Source organism: Megachile rotundata, chromosome 3 (genome assembly GCF_050947335.1).
Source record: "Megachile rotundata isolate GNS110a chromosome 3, iyMegRotu1, whole genome shotgun sequence".
NCBI lineage: Eukaryota > Metazoa > Arthropoda > Insecta > Hymenoptera > Megachilidae > Megachile > Megachile rotundata.
The window spans coordinates 13,308,044-13,336,032 of record NC_134985.1 but is presented as its reverse complement, the minus strand read 5'-3'; the positions used below and the strand labels follow the sequence as shown (position 1 = coordinate 13,336,032).

Sequence of the window (27,989 nt, the reverse complement as noted above, 5' to 3'; positions counted from 1 at the left end):
ACTTGGAAAATCATTTTTCTAGATTGTTTCGTCACGAGTTTCTAGTGAGGACTAGTGAGATAAAAAGGCGTACGACGTGAGGGATATCGTGCTGAGCTCATCTTACTATTTATGATTCATCTGTTCTTGCTTCGATGGCAGAACTACGTGCAAAGTAACCGAGTAGTGAATGTGATGTTTTGTGAGGGCTATAACGAGGTAAGTTTTTGGTTATTTCTAACGTTAACGACATTACATTAATTTGACGTATTTTATTGTGACAAACGCGAATATCGTATTTTCAATTCTACATAGAATGGATATTCAATGAATATGAGAGAAGTAGCGACAGTAATTAAAAAAAGTTTGATCTAATTGCGTGATTGAAACGATGTGCGTTTGAAACATTTTTTGCGTACTTTTTATATTTATGGAACTTGGCTTTATACTTTAAGGAGTACAAAAAGAAAAAGAAATAATAATCATTGCGTAGAAAACAGTTGATGAGCAAACGTTATAGTTCCGAATAAGTTCGTATCTATAGATAAATATTTTCCAATTGAAGAAAAGGTTTCTCTGTACTTGTTACTAGTTTTACAACATGTTAATCAATAATTTTTCTTAATGTTATTTGTCTATTAAAATTGTTAGATGTAATTACAAAATGCTTTTTAGAATAACGCAATAACGTAATTTTACGTGTTCATTTGTAATTATTAAATAAATATAAGCAAAACATTTTTTAAATGTAAATCATTCATTTTAAATGTTAATATTACATTTTTTTTACAGTTATTGTTGGAAAAAAACAGTATTGCAGAGAATTGTGAAATCAAACAATTGAACATTTTCATGTAATTTTATTGCAGAATGCCAATACAGGCACCTCAGTGGACTGAATTTCTTTCTTGTCCAGTTTGCTGTCATGATTTTGATGTGGCCGTACGGGGCCCAATATCCTTAGGATGTGGTCATACTATATGTCGAACGTGCCTTGCAAATTTACATCGTAAACAATGTCCTTTTGATCAGGTATGTAACATTATTAACAAGTTATTTATAGGACATATACTAATATGTTTTTCTTATATTGTCAGTACAAAGCAATAATGTTTTTAACATATTATCAAGTCAAATCCTAATGCGTATCTTTATTTGGTAGCAAACTAAATGATTGAAAATGATATATAAATGTATATTCACAAAAAGTTGTATATTTGGTATTACTAAAATATATATGTTTTAGAGTGTTATTAATACAGAAATAGAAAGATTACCTGTAAATGAAGCTTTATTACAATTAGTGGGAAATCCTGTTCCCACAAATGTTGCAACAGCTTATCAAAAATTATTACCACCTGAAGATCATGCTAATTACTTGGTTGCTAAACGTTGCATTGAGGAGCTTGCTCTATATCTCAAACCATGTCAAACAAATCCTATTCTAGCTACAGGTAATACCACTATCTATTTCATGTTACTGTTCAATATTTATGTAACTTATACTTGTTTTTTGATGCATAATAGGGGCAGGTCTTGTTTCTCGACCAATGCAAAGAAAGTTAGTAACTTTGGTAGGTTGTCAGTTGGTTGAACCAGAAGGAAGAGCCCGTGCAGTTAGAGCAGCTAGAAGTTTAGGTGAACGGTCAGTTACTGAATTAATACTTCAACATCAAAATCCACAGCAACTTAATGCTAACTTATGGGCTGCTGTACGTGCTCGAGGATGTCAGTTTCTTGGCCCAGGTATATTATAATACAATAAAGTAATTTATATAAAAACATTGGAATGTGTTAATTTTCAAATATATTTTGTTTCTTATTAGCAATGCAGGAAGAGGTACTCAAGCTTGTTCTTTTGGCTTTAGAAGATGGATCAGCTCTTTCTAGAAAAGTGTTAGTTATGTTTGTAGTTCAACGTTTAGAATCACATTTTCCTCAAGCTTCCAAAACAAGCATAGGACATGTTGTACAGTTGTTATACAGGGCAAGTTGTTTCAAGGTAATGTAAATATAACTACTATTTACTCATCATTATTATCAAGAAACAACAAACTTTTAATTGCTTCTATATAATTAGGTATCCAAGCGGGACGGAGATTCATCATTAATGCAGTTGAAAGAAGAATTCAGAACATATGAAGCTTTAAGAAGGGAGCATGATGCACAGATAGTGCAAATTGCAACAGAAGCTGGCTTAAGAATAGCACCTGATCAGTGGTCTGCATTGCTGTATGGAGATACTAGCCATAAGTCTCACATGCAAAGTATTATAGACAAACTTCAGACTCCACAATCTTTTGCTCAAAGTGTACAAGAATTGGTTATTGCTCTCCAACGTACTCCTGATCCTGGACAATTAAGTAGTTTAAGACCTCAGTTAGAATTATTAGCTGCAATAGACCCTAGCCCAGGTACAGTGTTTCGTGTAAATATGTTATACGAACCAACGAGATGTTTGAAACTTATTGTCTTCTTGCAGAAACTGAACCACCCACGTTAGCGGAATGTCGTGCAGCCTTAGAAGCTGTTAGAACTGTAGTTGCTGCATTAGTAGAATTTATTCAACAACATGGTAATCGGAAAACACAAGATGGTACTCATAGTGTAGGCCCAGGCCAACCAAAATATAAAGTGAGCATGTGTCGAGATCTTGCACTCAGAGGATCTTGTCCTAGATCCACTAATTGCACATTTGCTCATAGCGACATGGAATTGGATAAGTATGTATATATACATCAACTTTTAACTAAAAAATTTAATTGCTTGTATATAATTTTAATCATTTTTTACTTAGATATAGATCAAAAAACCGAAAGTTAAGTATTAGATCAAATCTGCCTGTCACCAATAATGCAGATACGAAAACAGATAAAGTAATTACTGGATCAAATAATAAGACATTTAAGCAAAATGACGAATTGTCTTATCATTCCATAAAATCACACGATAATACTCACAGAGATAGTAAGTATTTTCGTGAAATATATTATACCATACATTAATATTGATCGATTGATTAATAATCGATTGATTCTTTTTAGATTTTAATTCTATAAATAAAGTTAATCCAATGCAACATCACACTCCGACGAATGAAAATAATTTTGTTGGGTCATTGACAAATTACATGTTACCGTCTCCACAAGGAATAATGCCTATAGTACCAACTAAAAATATCGATATGCATTGTTCTCATTACATTATGCCCAATGCACCTATCGAATATACTGCACCTAATCTTGGTATGTGGGATTCATCGCAGATCTCTTCTAATGTAACTAATGGAATTTCGAATAGCAAGAAGGTAATACAAAATTATTTGCCATATTTGTTGATAAATACAATTTTTCACGCTATAATTCGAATATTATTTTACGCTAATTAGCAGCGGACAGTGGCCAAAACATTGGCGATGTTACTCCAACGCAGGATGGAAATCTTAAATCAGCTCGAAACAATTGTTAACAAACAAGTGCCGCAAATGAAATCGGTACGATCATTTTGTTATTTTAATCATTATGGATAGTTTGTTCATGTTTTGTTTTGTTTACAGAATTATGATATACAAGGAGATGCGTTGTCATCAAATTTTTCTATATGGGCAAATACACAAAGTAGTCCTATAATTCCCCCATCAAATATGAATTGTAACAACAATTTCCCGTGTACAGATTCTATTCTATTTGATGATGAATTTGTGCCATTTGATGCATCATCTAGTAATAAATATGGACCAATTTCTAAATTACCTAAAAATTTAATCAGGTAATAGTTCAAAACATTTGCGTAATAAAAGATTTATTACATGTAGCATTACATTGTAACTTAATAACCTTTTGTTTTAGATCCAGCAATGGTGTACAGCCCGCTACTTTTTATGGAGAAGGAGGCACACCTCCTGCAATGTCTGCCTATCGTCCTATGCCAACTACAAACTCAGTTACATCTTGGTTTTATGGCAATCATCAACGTAAATATAATATGAAAAGTAGATATTCAAAAGTAAGATCAAATAAAAATGTATAATAATTACAGCTTACGCCACTATCGGTGCAAACGGAGGAATACAATCTATTAATAATTCTGGTTTCGAAGACAGTTACATTACTTTTGGTCGTAATATACAAGAATCAACTACGCACACACAATTTGCGCGATCAGAGTGCATGTCGAAAGAGTAAGTTAATTAGTTAAAAGTATGATAAGATTAAAATATAACATAAATAAATTATTTCAGCTTGATTTTGGAATCACAGAAAGTGAAACAACAATTGAAGCATCTCGAAAAGAAAATTAACGATTTAAAGGTATTAATAAATATCATATCTTTTTTTATAAAGGATTTCATGCAATAACATTACAAAAAAATGTCTCTAGCTCGCTACTCAAGGAGCCACCTTTACGGCTGGAGAAAGGTTAACACAGGAGTTACAAATGATTGAAGCTGGAATTAGAGAAAAAGAAAAAGACGTACGAAATTGGAGTCCGTACGGTACTGTTCCTTGGATTCAGTCGTCGAATAACATGCTTGGTACTCAAAATTTTAATCAAGACTATAAACCTGAAGAGGTAAATTATATAAAATGAAATATAATATGCGGTATATTTTCTTCTCATTGCGAGGATGTTACTAAAATTTTATATAAAATTTTGACCTAAATCTTAGGAAGACACGTATGAGGCTGGTATCGCAAATGATATGCGCGAGCTAGAATTGCGATGGGAATTTGAACTGCAAGAGCAAGAATTACAAGAACTACAACATTGGTCGAGCGAAGAGGACAATTCTAAAAAATAATAGTAAGACGTTGTAATCTTACTGAAGTTCTTCATTTAGATCTGACCATTATTTGTTTTACAAAACATACATGTTTTTTTGACATGTACAAGTAATCTTTCATGCGAACTTCCATGCATCATCGTGTTTCAATTTTTCTAATGGAATAACTGAAAGTAAATGGAATTTGTACTCTTTGCATAAGAAGAATTTAAATTTCAATGAAACAACACCGGATGATGACGCTTCAGGAAATCTCGGTAAATAGAATTTATTATTCTAACTTGAATAAGCGTGCAAATTTTTGGTATTGGTATAGTATGACATAAAGTGGATTGAATACTTTCCCATGTACTATGCCTTTACAAATCTTGGTATATAATCTTGTTTTTTCAACTGTGAAAACGTACTTTTCCTGGAGTTATTATCAGTATGTAAAGATTAGGTGTATGTATGTGATATTTCGACACAAATTTGTTAAAACGCATCAAATCCTTCATGACGATAGTAACTTATATTTAGTTATGCAGGAAGTCGCGTCGTTTTAATTTTTACTAGCCGCAGTAGAAATTTATTATTATAGAAATTAATGTAAAAAGTGAGAGTTAGCTGCCGCATTAAAATTAACATTTATAGAACCGGTGAAGGGTTGATTGGTGTTCCGTTATGAATACCATAATAGGGACATTCTTTAACAAACAGATTAAACAGATAAGAGCAGATTTGTTAAAATTTAACAGAAATTAATGTCAGTGTTTTATAAACATGACTGGATGTAGTATATTTTGTTTATATGTTTGCACAATGAAGCAAAGAATATTATATTACTGATACATTCGGAAAGAATGCTATTTAACCTGCAACAAGGTTACATGATAAAAAATATACGAATACATATAGGTGTTATACATACATAAAATTAACATATTCTGTTAAAATTTTACATAATTAAGATATATATCGTGTTTAATTAAATATATATATATATATCTTAATTATATCATATATATAATATATATAGGGTAATTGATTTTTAGCTGATAAAGCAAAATTTTTTAAAATACAGTGGAGTCTCGCTATATGACCCTGGACGTGATGAATGTAAGAGTAAAAAGCTGTAAAATAAGAGTAGAACTTTTCACGTAATATTTAATTGTCAATAAATTCAAGAATTCTATATTGTTAATCTATTTGTCAATCATGAATTCTAAATTTTTTTAATTTCTAAATTTGGAAATTTAAATATGTATGACTTCCATTTAAAGAAGAGTCATGTAGCGAGACTGCACTGTAGTAGTTTTCGTATTGTGCTCCGTTTTACGATTCATGTTTTCATATTTGAAAATATGTTTTCGAATAAAATACGGTAATTTATATATGCTATCGTACTTTGTTTAATGTTTACATACTTCACGTATTGTTTTTTGGTTTTAAGTCTATTTTCTAATATGATTTCTTGTTTAAAATATTTTTAATTCATTATTTCTTTTTGACAATCATTCATGAATGTTTCTCAAAATCAACGCAACTTATTGAAAGTTGCTAAATAAGATTATAAATACGAATGTTAAGAAAGTGATTTTCTTGTGGTCGTTAATTCTTTTATAACATTAAAAAGTTTCCATTTTTGTTTTTTTTTTCTTCTTTTTTGATAAATTATCAATATTATGGACGCATTTGACATTTTAAGTACATAATGTTTCAATTTCAAATACTTAAAATTTTAAAGGGAATAAAGTAAGGAAAATTTTGATGACGCGTATAAAATTTTCCTTTATTTTGACAATATATAATAAAAAATTAACTATAGATTCCATTTGTGCCTGGTGAAAAAGAACATTGCATTTTATCTTATTTACTGTAATTATTTGAATAATTTTCAGACAGCAGTTTTCAATCGATGATGCATAATGTCAAAATCGGAAGTCTTCATATGATAAATCATAAAGTGTGTTTCTTCAATTTTTATAGTTCTGTAATTATTTCACTTTTTGTTTTGTTTATTCTTTTCTTCTCTTTTTGTACAAATTTCTTATAGCATAGAGTGTTGCGAGTCACTGACTTAAAACTATATTTTACTGAAAAGTAAAAGATATGAAGTGAACAGACTGTTATGCGAGCTGCAGCTCTCACGTTTGTAAACATGTTCGATTTACGGACTTACGAGAAACCGAAACAGTCACATTGGCTTCCTCTTAACTATTACTTTAATTTCATATGATAAACATGATCTAATATATTTAACGTTATTGGCATTAGATTTTGTTCTTATTTCGGTATAACGAAAACAACAATTTACATTTCTCACAAGAAAAATTTAATGAGATACATATAGTTGATTCTGTAGGCAAGATATGTAACTTTTTGATGACTATTTTCTGCATTTGATACAATATCTCTGTTACTTGAAAACTTTTGTTCCTTTATTGAGACATTGACTCGATCAGTCGAGTGATTTGGTATCAATTATACTTTATAAATGTGATACAAAATTTGATCAAACCATGTACATTAATCAAGTTACATCCTCTTTACTAATATAGCGATCTATGCATTGCAATAGTTTTTTGGTTCTATTTTTTATGAAATGATATATAGCATAGATATTAATAATTCCAGTTTTAGTGGAAGCGACAGATTTTTATGAAATGTAGAGATCAAAGAAAATTGATCTTTCTATCTTTCTCATTAAAGATATTGTTTTACCTTACTGTACAGAACTAGGTATGTTCAAGTAGAATATTTCTTTCAATCTAAAATGTGCCTTTAAATCATGCAGCAACAGAATAAAACTTTGTAAAAGCACTTTACAGTTGCGCAGATTAATTTCAGTATTTTCTAATTTTGCAATACGAGGCACATTATCCTGAGCTGTGGAAAGAAATGTAACCTCAGAACATAACTAGTTTCTTGTGAAAATTATGAACAATGGTGCAATTTTATTTGTTTTATCGTATACTAATACAAATTTCTTTTGTTTGTCATGGAATACTATGAAATATAAAATAATATATGTGTAAAAATTGTATGGAGAATTAATGTTTTTTTTTTTTTCAGTGTACATAATTGATTTTAATTTCACATGCAATTATGTTTATATTTAATCGCACGAAGCAATAACAGATTTTCTTGTACAACTTTATGGATGTTTTCATATTTCAATCAATAATATTTCCATTACAGACGTAGCACATACCATAAATACTTAATGATTTGTTCTACATTGGTGATATAACATTGGCGTTGATTATGTTTAGATTCAAGACTATATTTATATATTTGAGAAATGCGTTAATATCTTTATTTATTTTGTTACTAGTTTCGCGATAAAACTATGAGGTCTTTAAAATTTAAGTACCTGTCACAAAATTTGATTTTAGTATTTCAAACACAGTTGGCCATTGTACTGAAAAAGAAAAAAAAACAAAAATGTGACAATATTACAGAAAGGGGCCATCTTTTAATTTTGCATATGAAATAAAATAGTCTTAACATATGACATAAAAATTTTTGTTGAAATAATTTTTAAACATAAAGATAAAAGATTCTTTTCTTGTACTCAATTGAGAATTAAATCATAATAGTTTCACAAATTCAATAAAAATTTCTATATGAATTTTTTAAGTTTCTATTTAAATTATGTTAGATATTTTAATTCAAGCACAAAATTAAATGTTCCTTTCTGTAAATAAATACCATACATATAGTCAATTCTGACATGAAATATATGTTTACATGATTAATAATTCTATTAACTTTTGCTTCAAACTACTTTTTATGTTTTAAGCTATCTGCAAGATTAAAAACCTTGTAATCTTTTAAATGTTCTTATTATTTGAAACAGTTATAATCAATGTATCTTTCTAGAGATCCATTTAACAAACGTTGCCCTTCATTTTCTCTTTTTTGTTTTTATTTGTAGTATGACTCGTTAATAAATATAGAGTAAATGTGAAGAGGGCTGTGTACACTGGGAAGTAATAAGCGCAACAAATACTGTTTGTGCAAGCTTCAGATTAATTGCATGTTAAACATGTCACTATGTGTATAATAATACACACCTACCTATGTTAATGGTATGAAGCCACATACAATCTATTATTAACGTTCTTTGTTTGAACATATAAAACAATAATAATTATATACATATCGGTATATAATGCATATAGTCAGCAAGCACTTGGCACTTAGCAGTACGAATAGTACTTTCTGAACATTTATGTTAAATTAATTTCTGATTGTAAGATTTTTGTTACTTTATTCATAAACATAATGGGCAATGTATATGTGCATATACATCCAGAACTTCTGTAATTAAAAGTTACCTAGATCTTTTGGAATAAAATGAAAAATGTTATGATGTGTGTTTTGCTAAATTTCTTTAGTACATACTAGGTGATGTTTACATATCTATATTGCCTATTATGTTCAATGTAATGTTAGTCTGGCATTTTTAATGTATTTTTCTAAAATAAATAACAATGGAAAAAGTCACATAATAATATAAACATGTGATACATTAGTAGTAAAATTTATTACCCCATTTATTGTTCCAAGTACAGGAAGAGTATAACATATAAAAAATTTATACTGTTTATTAACCTGTATCATATTAATGTGTAGTTACAATTGTAAATTTCATTTGTGCAAGCGTCTAAGTCTACATTAAAGAACATCTTTCAAAACCTGTAAGAACAATGTTTGATCATTATATTTCTCTTTATTAATACACACAAGCACAAAGAAAATTTGACAATAGAAATATACTTATTAAAAGACAATATTGCACCTATCTACATTAAATTTTTCAAATACTTTGTACTCGTCTATAAGCATTCACGAAGTTGATTGCATTTTGTAAAAAATATGTTTATTAAGAGTAAAAACGTAATATATCTATCTATTGCGTATAAAAAAAAATGTCCAGTTAGTTTATAATTGAAATACTAATACTTGTTCACTGAATAAATAAACATTAATAAAAAGTTGAAAATTCTATAAAATTTTTCATAATCGCAATTAAAAACAGCGCCGGTGAAGAAATTGTCTTTATCGATGAAAATTATCCGCAGAATATACGCTCGTTTAATGCACGATTCCTGGATTTTGTTACGAATAAATAAATAGAGATGCAGATTTTCACAATATTTGTAAATTAATAATATCGTGTTTTTGAAATGTTTGTGATCTACGAATATTTGGGAATTAAGAATATTTCCATCTGAATATTGGAATCTAGGAATATCAGAATTTAGAGATTTGGAGATATGTGAAAGGTAATTATATTTCGTTTTTTATAGTACAAATGTTTTTCAAGTTTTCCGCTAGATGCCTCCACTAATCAATGACGCGACCGGAGCAGGACGTTCCAGCAGTGCTGGACTTAGTTGTGCGCAGACAGTTGTTCGGTTACGAGCATAGGAAACGGTGTTGTAATTTCATTATATGTGGCAGATGTAAAATCGGTAGAAGTGAATTTATGCGACAGAGAAAAGGCGTGGAGGCTTCAAATTGTATTCCCAATTACTGTTAATACTCGTACAGGTGGTATTTTATGAAAAATTTAATCATGCATTATGTACGTAGCGTTTCATTGTCTCGTTGCGAAAAGTACGCGAACAGTTGGAAAATCGATGTACGTTGTTTAGTAGCCACCACGTGTATGCAGTTATGAGTTCTCTTCTAGGCGTGTGTAACGATCGAAACACTACATATATTAACAAAAAGGCAGCAAGTGGTCCGCGGGGCGTGTGTGTTCAAGAAATAAAGAGAAAAAGAGAACATCCGTGAATAATAACGCGTGTGAATGGTAAAAACAGTATATTTCGATAGTTTGCCATATAGAAAGTGAGGGAAAAATGCCTGACAGTCGAGCAAGCGTAGTGCATGGCGTAATGCCACCACACTACCTGCACGAGTTGCCGGCTGAAGACGAAGAAAGACTGGAAAAAATATTCCAGAAACTGGATTTGGACGGAAACGGACGAATCGATGTGAAAGATTTATCCAAAGCGCTTCGTGAAGTTGGAGTGGATAAATCTTATGCCGAGGTACCTGTAATTCCTGTAATTTATATTTTACTTTGAAACACTCCTATGTGTTACAGTTGAACTATAGGCGGATGTTTCGTACCGGTTTTAAGCGTAAACTTTAAATTAAGAACGGTATGACATTTGATCATTTCTTTCTATAACAATTGTATTTAATTTTTTAAAATACTGTTCTGATATTCATGTGTCTCACTTCGTTCGAACTTACACGCATAATAGATACGTATTATAGACGTTACATGCAAATTACATGTTCATGAATAAAATTGGTATGTATGACTTTTGAATGTTTCGAGTAATAAAATGAAAATTTTATAGTGTTAAAAATATGAATAACAATTTTCCCATAAAATAGATGTATATAAAGTAACTTTCACTACGCTTAACCCGTGATATTTGTGCAAAGTTCATGATGAACTTTAAACCCTTAAACTTTATACGCTTTATGAAATGTTTAATCACAATTTTAATTAATCAATTGTTTTTTATTCTTTACTGCAGAACATTAAAATACTAGAAACCTTGGACTTATCGTTTAGTAACACTGATTTCAGATTATTTAATCTATACTATTTAATTTGAGGAAGGTTACTGTTAATATCTATTCTTCCGACAGAACTACACACATAGCGGCACGTTTTGCGGTTAATACAATTTATTTTGATTTCATTACCGTTAACACACATCTTTGCTCTACTTTCCGCAATCGAAAAAAATGACATATTTTAACATGTAAATGCATAATATTTGTTGACTTATATATAACGATATGTGAATAACTATTGGAAATAATATTTAACTGATTTATTATATCTCCTAATATTTTTTTCAGAAATTTTTAGCGAGCTCAGACAGCACTAAAAGTGGCGATATAACTTTAGCGGAATTCATACATTATGTTCGCGAACACGAAAAAAATCTGCGACTGCAGTTTTCTCATCTCGACAAAAATAAGGATGGTCAGTACATGTACGACAAAATTTTTAATTACCTAACAAGTTTAAAGTGGAAATGGAAAGTGTCCACACCTATTGGCCAGTCCACATAAAATTATTATCTGAAATAATTTTTGTAAAAATCGATCGTTTAAAAATTCACGAAAACATTAATATACGATTTTTTTTCATATTTTCACAACTGAATTTTGCCTTTACAGGAAAAATCGATCTGGAAGAATTAATAAAAGCATTCGAAGAGTTGGGCATAAAAATGGATTATAATGAGGCGAAAAAATTGCTGCAGCGGTAAGTTTAATACAAAATAAAACGCAGATTTTCAAAATAAAAATTTAAGCAGGTGTAATAATATAAAATATACTCGTAGAATGGACAAAGACGAAAGTCTTACAATCAGTTTCAACGAATGGCGAGATTTTTTACTTTACGCACCGAGCACCGATCTTCTGGGTCTCATTGAATATTGGCATCATACAAACGTAAGTATTATCAATATGTTACAGATTTAATTATAACCTAACTCGGCCCGGACCTAACTTAACCTAATATAATCACTCATGGAACTAACCTAATCCTGACCGTACAAGTACTTTTATGGGTACTTATAAAAATTTTTGGCATTCTAAATTTGAAGCGTTCCAATTTCGTAGCGTTCCGAGTTCGATACGTTTCCTTTTGGAATTGTTCCAAATTCAAGTTACCAAATTTTCCGAGATTATAGCTGGCTGGAAACGTACATATACGTTTTTGTTGTCTGCGCACCATCTTGGAACCCGGCCCCATAAACGTTCGTGCTAGCCCTGCTTATGCATCATTAATTTTGAATCGAGGAAATTGCAACAAGACTCAGATATCATTCGTTAAAAAGGAATCCAATTTGTTTCGATGACAATTTTTTGTAGAAAATTATTCGATTGCAAGGTTTACTCGTAACAAAGCGCAAGCGTAGCAGTTGAGTGTATAGGTTCAAGTATCTGAATTCTGTATAACAGTTGTACGATGAACTCGAGGGTGTAGTTTGCATGCATACCAGAAACGATCGAGTCCATTCGAAGCTGTGATTCGTTGACGGAGGAGGCTCGACCGGAGGTGTGACGTAGAGTAGTTGTCATTCAAAATGACCTTGATAGTTTCCCAGCTGTTTCCAGCACCTCTCCCCACTGTAACGCAGCCCCTTCCCGAACTGCTTGATTTATCTACACATGCGCGATAAGAGCCAATAATTTTCCGACGCATGCGTTGTGCAGATTTCCCTTTGCACAGTCGATTTCGCATTGCAGACAAAAAAGTTACGAATTATGCGATAGTTCGTGATGATGGCATTGAATTTATTGTTTCGTTGTTACTCGTCCTTTCGCAACACGACGTATTTAAAACAGTGAAAAAGTTCGTTGCGATGAATGTGATTTAGAATGTAGATATTTCGGTTAATACTTGTGGATATTACCTTCGGTAATAATTTCAACGATAGACATCTTTCTATGCTCTCTCGAAGCTTTTATGCAACATTCTTATACAGTATACAAATATTTTCGACTTTGCTACCGGTAAATTGAAAACAGTAACCAGATTAATTTACGTCACTGTTGTAATTCTTGTCCGGTAATATAATATCGCTGTTTACGAGATTTGTACAAGAATATTACACAAGTTTGTCGGAATTTGCAACCATAAACAAGATGTAAATGTAAATCAGTGACAAACGAAAACAATATTTAAAGATAAGAATTTCGGTCGTGGTACACAACATGTTTCAATTTTTTTCTGTTTGGTTTAACATAATTAGTAGTATTAATTACTAATGTATGAAACACTGTATTAAATCACTTGTATCATGTTATTATAATTTTCTTATTATATTTAATTATACTTTTAATCTCTATCAGACACCATTTTACATTTCAATTCTATCCTTAAGTTCCTCTTTTATTCTTTACACACTAAAACCGTGATTACGTTACTTAATTACAATTTTAAATACATTTGTGTAAAAAATAATGACTGAGAAAAAAATATTGCATAGATAACTTTGAATAATACTTGACGGAAGACGACGTCGTATTTTTACAATCTTGGGATTTAAAATTAATTGTAAAACAATAGGTTTTTTAAAATGTTGAAATATCTCGCAACATTTCGTCAGCCATTCGCTAACAGTGTGAGGTCAGCGTCTGTTGATCAGGAGTACAGAATACGGTAGTGCTGTACCACGAATCTTCAAAGCCCTTGGACCTAAATTAAAATTTGTGGAATTTAGTATTAGGCCGGACCACAGGTTATGCTTGCAAACGGTTTCCGTAACGGTTCACTATACATACTTAATGTAGATCGTTCCTGGAAGCCAAATGTTTGGCATTCGTTATTAACGTCTGCCGTTTTGTCTGTCGGTTTTTTTATGCGATGACGCAGTGCATTGTTCTCTCATATATCTACAACGTTGTAATTGTGTTTACGTACGTAACAGACGCAAATACAGCCGGTCAATTGACGTAGCATAAACAGAATTTCATTTTTTTAATATTCGGTTTCATTGCTTTCAACCTTATTTGAGAACGATACCTCTGTAACAGACGAAAAAATAGAATTACCACGTGTGACTAAGCATACTTTGCCTGTTACGGTATTCGATCCAGGGCCGGACAAATATTTACGGCGCCAAGTCCTTAAAATATGCAGGAACAAAAGCGATGTATTTATTGTGTAATGAATGCATTTAAATCCGGGTCCCTAACTTAGAACACCTGAACTTCGGAACATTTGAAACACGGAACGCTCGAAACTCGGAACGTTTGAAACACGGAACGCTTCAAACGCGGGACATTTGAAACGCACCACTTTCCAAATTTGAAACGATGGAACGCACCATGTTTCGAATTTAGAACGCACGAAACACGTGGAATACGGAATTCATGAATCTACGAACGCTTCAACTTTGCAGTAATTATATATTTTATAACTACCCACACACATACGACAATGCACTTAAAAATTTATGACGAACTCATCATGAATCGTAAGGCTATATTCTGAGGTACATTCTAAACCCACCTCATGCCGGCCCTGATTCGATTTCTGCGTACCGGAATAGTTAACTTTCACATGAAAAGAGGCCACACGGTAAAATATGCTCCTCAAATGTGTCAACGTACTGACTGAAGCATATGATTCTTCTATGTTAATACGGACTTTCGATATTAATAATAGACATTTAATATTGTTATATTTTTATCTAATAATCGTTAACACAGGTGTAAACTCTATTGAACTATAAATGACTTCGTTAACACGAGATTATGACACGTGTTATTTTACACTTTTATTCTGTTTTCTGATACAGACATATATATGATATTGAATAAATAATTAGATTATTTGCCTCTGGAGGGTAAAAAATCGAAGCCAGATTGTAACAGGTATTTTCTTTGACGAAATGCGTTAGGCAATGAGTAATGTAACTAGACTATAGTATGCAACGTAGACGTTACAAAAACATGGTGGGGGTTTCCCCGACTAAATATCGGTTTTAACTCCATTGCCGTTTCTTGGCGCTCTTCAGTCTTGAGATCGGACTCCGAGCTCTCATATCGTTGGCTCATGGCGAGGCTCGTTTTACATACTTTTGGTGTACATTTTATCAAATCGTTATTAATTGCCGTTGTTTTTTATTTGTTACGTCGCCTCGGATCTAATGAATGTACAAACCGATTTTTGTTAAGTTTTAACCACGCTTTCTGTACACGAGATCAAACTTTAGCAAACACAGTTCTTGTTACATTCAGAAACAATGTACTCGTTTAAAAAATCGGGACTGTTGAAGAACGAATGCGTTTCTTCCACCTGTCAGGTTTGCGAAGAATTCCTTCAGAATTACCATGAACTTTTGCAACGGGTGAGTGTCTCTTCTCCTGTAGTAGCAGGGTAACTATTTATGGACACTAAAAGGACTAACAAGTAGAAATGCTATTAAGAATTTTGCTTTAGTCTTGATCTATTACAAACTTCGATAGCAGTTCTTATTCTCCGGGGAGAAAATGTTTTTAAAAAGTACAATTCCGTGTTATCCTTTAAAATTTATTTGCGAATTATAACTTGCAAATAGTAGTAAATAAAATTTATTAGTAAGATACATTGACTAATTAAATCGGGAACATTTTTGTATTGATAATGATATCCGTGAGAGGTTATACAGTCGCATAGAGGTTATGGCTGGCAGATGTGTCACGTGGTAGACGGAGAAAGCGAAAGTTCAAGAATCTGGCTTTACGCTTTCTTATAAACTATTTCTAAAGTGAAATCTTTCAAAATTACAAATTTTTCAATAATGAGTCTGAACGTATATCCGATAAGATAAGCAGTAATATTTTTTAATGTTCAGTATAAGTCATGACAGTTACGTTAAGATTTTATGGACCGAAACATACGAACCTTCATTACTCTTAATATGGTAATAAAACAGAATCAAAGGTATAATTAATGTTGACATAAATAGAATTATTAAATTGCGGCAACTCGTGAAATGAATATCAGTTTATAAGAAAATTAATTATTCATGCAGAATTATTACATGATCAATGATTTTTTAACTTATTATGTTTGCACAAGTATTTAAAAAACATGAATGAATCACTATGCGTGCGAAATTGTAATTGAGGGTACGTTGACAAAGCGTGTACGTTTGAATAGCGATCGAGTAAAACAATGATTCATCGCGAATACGAATGTAAATCTGTTCCCTTCTCTAATTTGTTCGAGATTGTTCCTCTCTGTTCCCATAAAGAACCTCCTAGGAAAATGCTAGTTCTACGTGTAGGTGTCGATTATATCAATGATTTTATTAGCCATCACAATTCGATCCGTGTTAAATAATGAATAAACGAATTGCCGATAAAACCTCCATTATTCTAGTAATACATACTCCATATTGATTAGTGTTGCGATAAAAATTTGATTTGACAGTTATACGAACTTTATTCTAAAAGCATATAGCAAGTCATTAAATGACGCTTCATAAATACTTATCAGTTTATACATTCCAATAATTTGATTGTTGAATATCATGATTGTAAGTTGCTAAAATATTGTGACCTAACCTAACCACAATCTTAACTCAATCATAACCTAACTTAACTTTAATCTAACCTAATCCCAAACCTTAACATATCCTGATATAATTTAATAATGATCTGTTTTGACGTAGAACTAATCCACTCTTGATCTGCCCTAATCCTGACCTAACTTAACTTCTATTTTACAATGCAACACATGCACTTGCGCGTACACACACATACGCTAATGAATTTGCTCAAGCGTTAGATCAGATTTTAAACGAACAGATTTTCTATATATAATACTACGATAATGTTCACGCATTTATAAATATAAAAAATATAAATATGTATTATTACGTGTATCATTCAAACAGTAGCTACTTCAATGTTCTGAGGTTTCTACTGTAAAACAAAATAAAAACTTCGCATCGAAAATTTCTAGGGAATAGTATTTTTATATATTTTTTTCCTTTAAAGATAACGATCATTAGAAATATTTATGGAAGTGTCGCGAAGAAAATTTCCGTACATAACTAAGAGAAGTACAATGCTTCGACGTGTAGTATTATAACTGGTGACCGGGCGATTGTTATCTGACACTTGAGTCCCGATATCGATTTCCTCGTAATTTTCAGCCGTCGTTATTTCCATTCGTATTTTATAAATGATAAATTAGACGTTTAAACACAGACACAATTCTGTGCTTTGTTCTATTAAGTCTTAACAACCGTATTACGTAGATCGAAGAAATTTCGAGAAAAACTGTACTGTAAAAGATTAAAATGCGATTAAAATGGCGGGAACTTTAAATGCTTTACAAACAAATATTTGACTTTTTGCAACTATTTATATAGCGTGAAATTTGACTTCGTACCTACATATAATTAAAAATATTCACTTATTTAACTTTCTTGTTAATAATTGTTTGACATCGTTTTTATTTTTTACGGAACAAAAATTAATGTTTGGTCGATATAAAGTGCGCCAAAATTTGAATTAGCTATAGTCGGTTTCAATCTAGTTCCTGGGTGTCTGGCCAGCCAGGATCAAAATAATCGGCGCGTCTCGTGACCACGAGTATCTTCGCATTAGAAACAGAATATTGGTCGATTCAAAAGAAATTTTAAAGCTGACATTGGGCGAAACCCCAGCTGCATTGTTGGCTTTTAGCCAGACTTAATGAAATAAAGCCTGTACATTTATCCTTTCATTTTAGTAGTGCCGTGAATTTATTCGATTTTAACGGAGTGTCTTCCGAAGTTTTGTATATTTCACTTTTCAAGATCAAACGTGCGTGCTACTTACCGAACAATGGATAGTCTGGATTTCGATACAGATATCATCTTTCAGCTTCAAGTAAAGTTAAGTACCATTGATTTGATGTCGAGTACCTCACTTTGACAACGACTATGTTGTGTTAGAAAATAGTCGTGGGTTTTGTAATTCAAAGACTACCTGCACGATTAAAAAATGTATTAAATCGATTTTTTGCTTTTCTACGTAAGAGATATCGGTAAAAACTGCTTGTGTAATCAATCGAAGATGTACAAGCTCGAAATCTAATTCATTGAAACCTGCCAACTTCAAGGCTTTGTCGAACTTATTTCCGTCTTTTGTGTCTGATATTCTCCCGCGCACGGAAAAATTCGAAAGTGCGATTTTTTATTTTCATCTCGATACTGTAGTTTCGCCTTGTACCAAGGTGAACAACTCTGTTCGATATTCTTGGTGAAGTACTCATTTCACTTGCTTTATAATTCCATTGACACTTGAATGTGATCGAATTCGGAACTAAATTAGGCGAAACATTTTTCATTTGGTGCGCGCATCTCGAATGTATAGTGTCAGTGACTGGCGTCTAACTTTAAACAGCGATATATCGATAAATAGAATGTTCTATAAACGCGACGGTTAATAAATTTTCTTTCTCTTATAATGTGTGCAAAATTTTTGACTATATGAACAAATACATTTTGCATTTAAATTTTGTCGAAATAGGGAAAAAGATGAGTATTCACTAATTTATTTTAAATGCACCCTTAAAATATCTTACTGACGTTAATTTACCATAGAATTATCGTGACTGTATTTACCTGGCCTTGTCTGTCCATTATTACATGTTAACGTATTTATAAAAAAGCTCACTAATCGTCTTTTCTTGTACTTAAACATTTAGATTTATTAGTGTGCAGAATATTTAATAAAGTGAAAGAGTTTAGCTACCAAACTTTTACCGATTGTTTAAAACCCAATTGACTCGAAGGTCAGATTACTTTCCGCGTTGCACGTAACAGTCTCGAATTTAATCAATTGCAGCTGTTTAAACATTAGTCGTGTTATACGGTGTGAATTGCATCCGTTCAGATTATAAACAAAATAAATTACCTGCGAATTGCAAGAGTTAGTGAGAAAAGGTTTTTAAGTGATCGAAGCAGAAAAATGTGACACGTGATACTTCGACCAGCGGATCAAGTGAAACATATCCAGCTATGTATTCGGTTAAATTGAAGATATAACCAGTGAATACTGGTTCCGAATATACAGGCAGATAATATCTTGCGAGAAATCTTTCATTTGTCTAAGAACGTTTTGTATTAGTTAACTACTTTAACTGTGTGGGATCTTATCGGATCTCTGAAGTTATGGCATAGTAGACCATAGTTCGCTCTATCATAAACGCGTAAAACGAATAAACTGAACCAAGAAAGGCAATAAATAAATTTATGAATTCCCTTTAAACTGCACATTTTAAATTATTTCTGTCGAAAGTTAAATAAAAGTTAAGAGCATCGCAATCAGTTTCGAATACTATGTACATATTTGAATTATGAGAAATGCAAACAATCAAGATGTGTTCTTTCATGTGTATGTATGTATATGTATATCGTTGAAAGAAAAGTACGATACACACATGTATAGAGAGTAGCCAGATGTCAAAGTTTCTGAACATGAGGTGTAAAATAAGGTTAATTAATAAAAGATTAATCATGCACGAGTTACCGAGATTTATTTCATTATTTCGCGGCATGATTTGTATCAACGTGCAAAACGGCGTCTGTGTGTCGGTGCGGTTACAAGAAAATTTACGTTGAAACGGTATAAGAACATTCGGAACCGATAATCATGTTCGTCGCATATTGTATTTTCAGTATATGGACATTGGGGAAGATATCGGTGTTCCCGAGGATTTCACGACTAGTGAAATGGTCTCTGGAATGTGGTGGCGACATTTGGTCTCTGGTGGTGTAGCAGGTGCCGTCTCGCGCACGTGTACTGCGCCTTTGGATCGTATTAAAGTCTATCTACAGGTGGGTTTATAAAATAAATAGTAGCTTCGTTTGTATGGCCCTTTCCACAGATTTATCCGCTCTTACAGCCCCATCGAAGGCCGTATAGCGAGACTGCAGTCTACATATTATTTAAGTCAGTGACGGATTTACGCACAGGCGGTGAAGGCGGTCGTCCCGAGCCCCGTAATACAATATAAATCTATATCATGTAATAACTTCAATTTAATATTTGGTGGCCGGTATATAATTTTTACTTCTATATTTACGATTATAACCGATTTTGGAGAGTACATTTTGTTCTTATTTTAATTAGGAATATAGGAATCTGGGGATATAGAAAGTTATAGAGATCTAATATAGAAATATGTGTGTATCTTATATAAATACACTGAAATTTAGGAAATATAGAATTTAGGAATATGGGGATATAGATATTTAGGAAGAAGATTATAGATGGGGCCCCAAAAATTTAAAACGCCTCTGGTCCCTCAATGATAAATCCGCCAGTGAGCTCAGTAATAGATATTATAATGAAGATGGGCTTGATTTGCTTGATTTACAATAGTAAATGCTTTCAGGTACATGGAACACGGCACTGTAAAATCAGAAGTTGCTGCAGGTATATGTTTCAAGAGGGTGGATCAACCAGTTTTTGGCGAGGGAACGGTATCAATGTACTTAAAATTGGACCAGAAAGCGCTTTAAAATTTATGGCTTATGAACAAATTAAAAGAGCTATTAAAGGAGACGATGTTAGAGAGCTTGGTCTTTATGAAAGATTGCTGGCTGGATCTTTAGCTGGCGGAATTAGTCAGTCAGCTATATATCCACTGGAGGTATAAAATAAACAAAAAAAATCATGCTGGTATGTTATCTTAATATTATATAAATGTAGTAATATATTGCAGGTACTCAAGACCAGATTTGCTCTTAGAAAAACAGGAGAGTTTTCGGGTTTAGTTGATGCTACAAGAAAGATATACAGGCAAGGAGGCCTGAAATCTTTTTACAGAGGCTATGTTCCTAATTTAATGGGAATAATTCCATATGCTGGTATTGATCTGGCTGTGTATGAAGTAAATATAAAATTGAAACACGTAATTTCATATTTTATTTAATACCGTTCATTGTTCATTAATTTAATATTTTTATTGTAGACTTTGAAAAATAGGTATTTACGAACACATGATAAAAACGAACCACCACCATTTTGGATATTACTGTTATGTGGGACAACGTCTAGCACAGCTGGTCAAGTATGTTCATATCCACTAGCACTAGTCAGAACACGGTTGCAAGCTAATATATCGCCGGACAAGTCTCCTAATACAATGATAGGTGTTTTTAAAGATATTCTTAGAAATGAAGGATTCCGTGGTTTGTATAGAGGTTTAACTCCAAACTTTCTGAAGGTATGAAATATATTACATAATAAGGCAATAATAATATAAATAAATTTCATAAATCAAAGTATATATTATTTACATTTTAGGTGGCGCCAGCTGTATCAATTAGTTACATAGTATATGAAAACTTCAGGGAACTTTTAGGTGTTAATATGACGTGATGATTATTTATTTTAGGTGATACTAATTTAATTAAATTATTCTTTAATTACGTTTTAAGGTGTATAATAAATTAGCCGGTCATTGGCTAATATAATAAGCAATTTGGCATGCTCTGCCTTTTGTTAAATGTAATATCGCTTATTTATTGTTAACTCGAAGCTTCCACGTTTATTTAAACATCTATCATTCTATTTTTCGAATGTATCATGATATTGATATATAATAAGAACATACGTTTATAAAATATTTCAAGAGAGAGATTAAGTAAAACAGTGGCCAGCATTAATGATTCGAATTAACTTATAACAATTTTATATTTATAATACACTTTGTGTATGTGTTTAATATGTTGTATTAATAATTTAGTGCTACTCCCAGTTGTGACTTGCATTCATATTTTACTTCCATGAAGCAAAACTAAAACATAGATCCATAATTTAAAAATAGTAACGATAGTACAAAGATATTGTTAAAAAGAAGGTATTATAATTTAATGTTTGTTTTTTTTTCTTTTTTTTTTTAAAGGGAAGGTAATTAATTGTATCGGATAGTTACAATTATTCTAGCAAGACAGTTCTTTATACTATTTAAAAAAATGTTCTTTAAACAAGTAATACACCTATAAGATGTAATTTTATCAAGTTATGAACTAATGTATTATTTCAGAATACATTACATAAAATTACAAGTTCTGAAAATAGGGAGGATCGAGTTATATTGATACTGTGATATATATGATTATAAGCTATAATGAGAAGGTAATTCAATGCATAACGTCTTATTAACTCAAAAATTGATGTAATTATCATTGTCCTCCATTATCATGATGTTGTGCTATGAATTACATCACAGACTGCACGTTTCATTAATCCTTTTTATTATTTATACATTAAATTTGTTTCATAGATGGATATCCTCGATATTGTTTTTACATGTATGTTCCCAATATCAGTTCTTCAACGAATGAACCTTGAGAACAACTTATGTATATCATGTATATTATAAATATGTAAATTTAGGCTTGCAGTAGTACATCGCAAAATAGTATTGTATGCTTATTTATTTACTTTTTTCTTTACACTAATTGCAAAAGGAATTACGAGTGTTGGTGGTAAAAAGAACGAACACTTCAACAATTTTCTTTTTGATAAACGTTAAAGGTTTTATCTGTAATACAGATCTTTGAAATCGAAAGTATCCTATAGCATTTTCATCGTTTTTCATGCAATAAAAACTCGACGTAAACAAAGCAATTAAAATTAAAAACAATCCATTTTTGAGGTGATTGCAGCATTTACATCCTAAATACATTGTACAAAGATATGGCCGATCAAAAAATTGATTTATGTTTTATATGTTGTATAAAATTATAATATTTCAAAAATCATTTTGTAAATAACGCTTATGAATATGAAAAATATGAAAAACTGTACGAGATTAATATTATTACGTTTTACGAAAGTAAAAATTATTTCACAGCATAGTATGATTACAAAACTATGATAAAACCGACAAGTCATAAAAAAGCGATATGAAACCGATAATTTTTTAATTCTTTTTATGGATATCCATGCATACGTAAGATATTTGTAAAAAGAAATAAATATAATTTATTGTAAAAATTTAGTTCTTAAGTAAATAATTATCATTGGTTATTAAATGTAACTGATGAGGTATCACGTGTTAAGCATGTAGTCACAAAATGATATTCCTGCCTCGAGTAATACACATCTTAACGTGACGAATTTCGCTTATGAATATAAAAAAAGAACATACGCGTTATATATAACTAATCATTTTTTGCTGTATATCTATTTATCCATATTTATTAATTTTATGTAAATTACCAAAGAGTATCTTACAATCTGCCAGACACATTTTTTATTGCATTATACTTGATATGTCTACTTCTGTATACAAATGACGATAACTATGATATTTAATCTTGAAAATAAATTAATTATATGAAAATTTTTAATTATTTTCACATTGTATTTATTTAAATGCGGTATTGAATAGTAATCGTTATTTTTATTAATACCAAGATGATCACAAAAATATATTTGCTTGTGTCTTTTCGTTATATTTAAATAAAAATAAATATTACTTTGGAGATATACTTGCTTATGGAATGTCTACACAATTTTTGTTTAGTACGTGTTCATAAGCTTATTAAGATAATTTATTGAACATAATAAAATTGCAATTTTATAATGATAAAAAATAAGTTATACAATTGAGAAAACGTATTATTTTATATTTTGTACTTATTTTACGTATACAAATATAAATGAAAAAATAAAATATCCAGAAATTATCATATTAAAATACATAAACAGAATAACAAAATAGTTTTAATGATACTAGTGTCATAATAAACAAATATCATTTTTGAGCAATAGTTCACAAAAAATGTTTTCATTTAATTGTTTCTCTATTAGACATTTTAAGTAAGATGCACACATATGTATACAAAAGTATGCCTGAGATATTTGTTGAGCATCAGAACAAGATATTAACATAGAATGTTATAGTCAAATGCAATGGAATAAGTTATTTAGGCTGTTTGTAATAATTTTGCTGCAGCTTCATCTAAGATCCAATATAATTCTCCACTGTGCGGTTGTACACGAGCAGCTGGCAAATTTTCTTTATCTTGCAAAATTTTCTGTGAGATATTAAATATTAATAGCAAAATTTATGTTTATAAGGTAAAAATTATTCTTTTAAATCCTTAGCAAAATAATCACCTTCACAATTTCTGCTTTGCTAGATCCAACAACAGCAAATATGCATAGTTTTGCATTATTTATTACAGGAAGAGTAAGAGTAATACGAGATGGAGGTGGTTTAGGAGAATCATTGATAGGACAAACCCATAGACTTCCTTCATTCAAAAGTTTATGATCAGGAAAGAGTGAACATGTATGCCCATCTGGACCTAATCCCAAAAGCAGCACGTCAAAACATGGTACACGATCAGGAGGGAAAAATACGGACATCTTCTTAATATAATCTTTTGCAGCATCTTCAGCTATAAGTAGGACAATGAGTGGTTATAAAATTGTTATTTAAAATGGACTAGGTATTAAAATTTAAACATGTTATTTTACCAGATAAATCGGGATTAATTTTTATAAATTGTTCTTCAGTTACTGGTATTTTTCCAATCAATTTTGATTTATATTCTCCGTAAGTGGAGTCATTACTATCAAATGGAACAACTCTTTCATCACAGAAGAAAAAATACCATTTGCTCCAATCAGTTAATATATTAGGTAAACTTTGTGCTAATAAGGAAACCACAGACCCCCCTAATAAAAAAAAAAAGGATTTCATGTTTCATTATGAAATATGTACTTTAACATAAACGATCCTTATGTTAAAGATTATATATGTATTTGATAAATATTAAGCAAAAGTTAAAAACTAAACCGAAAGTGAAAAGTATTAAATGTGCATACAGTTATAAGTAAATAAAAAAATTTATCTAAAACTCTAATGATATAAATTTTTATGTACTCCATAACCTACAACTATACTTTCAGTACAAATTATACTGTAAGTTTTCATTTAAAATATATTTCATACCTTTGCAAAAGTTTAACGCATAATAGTAATATTTTTAAATACGTAATTCAAATTGATATTTATTTGTAACATGTCACCTGATAATCCAACTTTAAATGTATCACCGCTAGCAAGTGCCTCTTCAGCACTCGTTTCAAGAAGGTTAGACAAACATGACACTACGGAACCGTCCCGGGGCTCGATTAGTATTTTCTCCATTATTTGTGAATAAATTTTAAACGGCGCTTAAATATAATAAGCGACAAATTAACCAAAAACCCGATATGGAGAATGGAACTTGTGCCGAATGTAGAGTTGCAAGGTAGTATTAGTTATATAGCCTCAGTTAACAGTAATCAGGATACAGCATTGGACATTTACAATGACACGTGATAAACTCATGATAACTATCTTGTAAACGTTACTATGATTACGCTTACGGTTTATTTGCATATGAACCTATTTTTCGTGTATATGAAAACGCGATATAAAACACATATTTCGTTGAAAGAAATTTTGTTTACACTTATCGATGGCACATTTTATTAATATAACCTATATGTTCAAATTGTTAAAATGTTGATTCATAATCAATTGAAATTGAAATTTTACTATTCGTTGTTATGTAAACTGCAATTTAATAAATTTATTTACTAAGCGAAACACATGTATTTATTAGTTTAATAAAAGTCGCGTATATGAAATGAATTGCGATACAAATTTTAGGTTACAAAATTGTTCATACTAACTTATTATGATCAAATAAAAATGCATAACATTATATGTTTAATAAATATAGAAATGCATTAGATGAATGTTAATCAATTTTTTGGAAGAACTACACAACAACCATGTCATTTTGTGTGCGACTTGCTCGCAGCAAACCTATTCGTTTGTTAGGAGGTATTGCAATGAAATGTTGGGCATTCTCTGGGACTTACATACTTGCCTGTTTTCTCTTATATTGGTTATATGGTGGAATTTCTGCCTTTTTTCTCCTTTGTTTTGCAACTACAGGTATACATATTAAGTAAATGTACTCATACTTTAATTTAATAATTTTAACAGTGTTAAATTTATGTACATTCTAATCTATTTTTATAGGTATATTGTATCATAGAGAAGATCAACTTGTATATCGTCCAGAATGGCCAGCTAATTCTAGAGTTTATGTTCCTGCACCTTCAATATTTAATTTACCTTATCAAAGCATATATACTAGATCAAAGGATGGTACCATGTTACATATGTTCTTTATTTCTCAACCAGAAGATAAAGCAAAAAAGGTGCCTACATTATTATTTCTTCATGGCAATGCTGGTAATATGGGACATAGGTCAATATCCTTTGATTATATTTCCTTTGTTTATCTTAATTTTAACTTGAGTTATAGATTAAAACTTAGAATTTATTTTAGACTTCAGAATGCGGTTGGATTATACCACAATATTCAATGCAATATTTTAATGCTAGAATATAGAGGCTATGGATTATCGCAAGGTTCACCATCTGAGGAGGGTTTGTACATGGATGCTTGTGCTGGAATTGATTATTTGTCCAGTAGAACTGATATAAATACAAGTGAAATAGTTGTGTTTGGTAGATCATTGGGTAATATATATTTATAATGAATTATTGCTAATTTTATATTCATTTTATATTTCCATAGATGTGTTATTTCACTTATTCTGCTTTTTATAGGCGGAGCAGTAGCCATCAATTTAGCTACAAGACTAGAAAATTTTCAAAGAATTTGGTGCCTTATCATTGAAAATACTTTTACCAGTATTCCTGATATGGCAGCTTTGCTTTTTGGGGTAAAATTTGTACAGTATTTGCCACTCTTTCTGTATAAAAATAAGGTAATTTATTCTTATTTATTATATTTCATGTAGTTTATTAATTTTTTACATAATGAAAAAATTAACTAACTGTTAATAAATTTATAGTATTTGTCAATTCTCAAAATACGATCAGTAACGGTACCTACATTATTTATTTCTGGTCTGGCGGATACATTGGTGCCACCGCGTATGATGCAAGATCTTTATAAAAATTGCAAAAGTTCGTGTAAAAAAATACTCTCAATTTCCGGGGGTACTCACAATGAAACATGGTGTCAGCCAGGATACTATCAAAATATATGTAATTTCTTAAATGAGTTAAGAGAAAATCCTGTTCAAGTAACATCCAGTCATTGGCAAATAGATGACATATAGTCATACAGCTCATTTTGCGTCCAAAGCGATAATTATATTTTAAAAATCATCTACTACTAACTTGATATATCTTTAGAATTAAAAAATTTAGTTTAGTATATTTGAACATATTGTCGATCTCTATTGTGATCATTAATTTAATTACAAACATAATTTAGCTCATAATTAATAACGGGGATCAATATTTTATCGAAATATTTTTAGCGATATTGAAAAAATATGATGCTTGAAAACATTAAATTACTATATCACTCGAATTTCACATAATATTTATTTGGAAAAAATATGTGAACAATGAAATAAATACTTACGTCCTTCCATTTAAAGTATCTTGTTAAGGTTGTCAGTAGATTAAAAATATGCAAATAGTTTTGAAATAACTATTTTCATCGAAAGTGGGCTGTTTTTATATTTTAAAGCGTATTATATATAATTACAGAAGTGATAATGTATGTGTGTGTGTGAATGTAAGAATAGAGTATATATATGTACATATATTTATTTTAACTTTTTTTTAAAAGACTATAAC

The 27,989-nt window shown here is 30.9% G+C and overlaps 4 protein-coding genes and 1 long non-coding RNA gene across 23 annotated transcripts; 3 read left to right on the top strand and 2 right to left on the bottom strand.

The window, feature by feature from the left end:
• The first annotated feature begins 39 nt into the window (after positions 1–39).
• Positions 40–9,267, top strand: roq (RING finger and CCCH-type zinc finger domain-containing protein roquin). 4 transcript variants are annotated; one of them, XM_076529257.1, is made up of 17 exons: positions 40–198; positions 849–1,011; positions 1,226–1,433; positions 1,507–1,725; positions 1,806–1,981; positions 2,060–2,393; positions 2,462–2,702; positions 2,777–2,946; positions 3,024–3,286; positions 3,368–3,472; positions 3,536–3,747; positions 3,828–3,952; positions 4,018–4,159; positions 4,220–4,289; positions 4,360–4,551; positions 4,649–4,782; positions 4,873–9,267. In XM_076529257.1, the coding sequence occupies exons 2-16, from the start codon at positions 850–852 to the stop codon at positions 4,778–4,780; spliced, it is 2,751 nt and encodes a 916-aa protein (XP_076385372.1). In that variant the 5' UTR covers positions 40–198; position 849; the 3' UTR covers positions 4,781–4,782; positions 4,873–9,267. The 4 variants fall into 4 exon arrangements, with proteins under 4 accessions (XP_076385372.1, XP_076385373.1, XP_003702036.2 ...); XM_076529258.1 differs by having other exon boundaries at positions 3,371–3,472; positions 4,649–9,267; XM_003701988.3 differs by having other exon boundaries at positions 4,649–9,267.
• SCaMC (Short Calcium-binding Mitochondrial Carrier) lies at positions 4,930–25,167 on the top strand. Of its 11 annotated transcripts, XR_013037390.1 has the most exons (12): positions 10,121–10,809; positions 11,642–11,768; positions 11,966–12,053; positions 12,133–12,244; positions 19,963–20,121; positions 20,682–20,939; positions 21,012–21,179; positions 21,261–21,515; positions 21,596–21,686; positions 24,113–24,382; positions 24,445–24,756; positions 24,824–25,167. XR_013037390.1 is itself a non-coding variant. In XM_012282548.2 (10 exons), the coding sequence occupies exons 1-9, from the start codon at positions 10,618–10,620 to the stop codon at positions 21,668–21,670; spliced, it is 1,434 nt and encodes a 477-aa protein (XP_012137938.1). In that variant the 5' UTR covers positions 10,121–10,617; the 3' UTR covers positions 21,671–21,686; positions 22,197–23,652. The 11 variants fall into 11 exon arrangements, 8 of the variants coding, with proteins under 8 accessions (XP_012137939.1, XP_012137938.1, XP_076385387.1 ...); XR_013037391.1 differs by lacking the exon at positions 24,113–24,382; XR_013037389.1 differs by lacking the exon at positions 24,113–24,382 and having other exon boundaries at positions 10,122–10,809; positions 24,490–24,756.
• On the bottom strand, positions 13,584–18,323 carry LOC105662142 (uncharacterized). 4 transcript variants are annotated; one of them, XR_013037402.1, is made up of 4 exons: positions 18,119–18,323; positions 14,417–17,580; positions 14,084–14,326; positions 13,584–13,997 (listed from the first exon to the last, which is right to left on the bottom strand). It is a non-coding gene; the product is annotated as an uncharacterized LOC105662142 (long non-coding RNA). The 4 variants fall into 4 exon arrangements; XR_001095530.2 differs by having other exon boundaries at positions 14,814–17,580; XR_013037401.1 differs by having other exon boundaries at positions 14,084–17,580.
• Positions 24,109–25,474, bottom strand: Pgls (6-phosphogluconolactonase). Its single transcript, XM_003701986.3, has 4 exons — positions 25,340–25,474; positions 24,785–24,985; positions 24,422–24,705; positions 24,109–24,339 (listed from the first exon to the last, which is right to left on the bottom strand). The coding sequence occupies exons 1-4, from the start codon at positions 25,458–25,460 to the stop codon at positions 24,229–24,231; spliced, it is 717 nt and encodes a 238-aa protein (XP_003702034.1). The 5' UTR covers positions 25,461–25,474; the 3' UTR covers positions 24,109–24,228.
• On the top strand, positions 25,423–27,477 carry Bem46 (abhydrolase domain containing 13-like protein Bem46). 3 transcript variants are annotated; one of them, XM_012282555.2, is made up of 6 exons: positions 25,423–25,563; positions 26,041–26,258; positions 26,346–26,577; positions 26,659–26,852; positions 26,943–27,103; positions 27,191–27,477. In XM_012282555.2, the coding sequence occupies exons 2-6, from the start codon at positions 26,093–26,095 to the stop codon at positions 27,458–27,460; spliced, it is 1,023 nt and encodes a 340-aa protein (XP_012137945.1). In that variant the 5' UTR covers positions 25,423–25,563; positions 26,041–26,092; the 3' UTR covers positions 27,461–27,477. The 3 variants fall into 3 exon arrangements, with proteins under 3 accessions (XP_012137945.1, XP_076385400.1, XP_003702033.1); XM_076529285.1 differs by having other exon boundaries at positions 25,433–25,563; positions 25,968–26,258; XM_003701985.3 differs by having other exon boundaries at positions 25,554–25,655.
• The last annotated feature ends 512 nt before the right edge of the window (positions 27,478–27,989 follow it).

What these genes read in the sequence shown, in the direction of transcription:
- roq (XM_076529257.1), top strand. Translation starts at nt 850, where the DNA reads ATGCCAATACAGGCACCTCAGTGGACTGAATTTCTTTCTTGTCCAGTT. An exon ending in ACAGGGCAAGTTGTTTCAAG is followed by an intron (nt 1,982 to 2,059) that starts GTAATGTAAATA and finishes CTATATAATTAG; the next exon opens with GTATCCAAGCGGGACGGAGA. An exon ending in TTACCTAAAAATTTAATCAG is followed by an intron (nt 3,748 to 3,827) that starts GTAATAGTTCAA and finishes CTTTTGTTTTAG; the next exon opens with ATCCAGCAATGGTGTACAGC.
- SCaMC (XM_012282548.2), top strand. Translation starts at nt 10,618, where the DNA reads ATGCCTGACAGTCGAGCAAGCGTAGTGCATGGCGTAATGCCACCACAC. An exon ending in TGGATAAATCTTATGCCGAG is followed by an intron (nt 10,810 to 11,641) that starts GTACCTGTAATT and finishes TATTTTTTTCAG; the next exon opens with AAATTTTTAGCGAGCTCAGA. An exon ending in TTGATCTGGCTGTGTATGAA is followed by an intron (nt 21,180 to 21,260) that starts GTAAATATAAAA and finishes TTTTTATTGTAG; the next exon opens with ACTTTGAAAAATAGGTATTT.
- Pgls (XM_003701986.3), bottom strand. Translation starts at nt 25,460, where the DNA reads ATGGAGAAAATACTAATCGAGCCCCGGGACGGTTCCGTAGTGTCATGT. An exon ending in ATTTAAAGTTGGATTATCAG is followed by an intron (nt 24,986 to 25,339) that starts GTGACATGTTAC and finishes TTTTTTTATTAG; the next exon opens with GGGGGTCTGTGGTTTCCTTA. An exon ending in AATTAATCCCGATTTATCTG is followed by an intron (nt 24,706 to 24,784) that starts GTAAAATAACAT and finishes TCCTACTTATAG; the next exon opens with CTGAAGATGCTGCAAAAGAT.
- Bem46 (XM_012282555.2), top strand. Translation starts at nt 26,093, where the DNA reads ATGTCATTTTGTGTGCGACTTGCTCGCAGCAAACCTATTCGTTTGTTA. An exon ending in GCTGGTAATATGGGACATAG is followed by an intron (nt 26,578 to 26,658) that starts GTCAATATCCTT and finishes AATTTATTTTAG; the next exon opens with ACTTCAGAATGCGGTTGGAT. An exon ending in TCTTTCTGTATAAAAATAAG is followed by an intron (nt 27,104 to 27,190) that starts GTAATTTATTCT and finishes ATAAATTTATAG; the next exon opens with TATTTGTCAATTCTCAAAAT.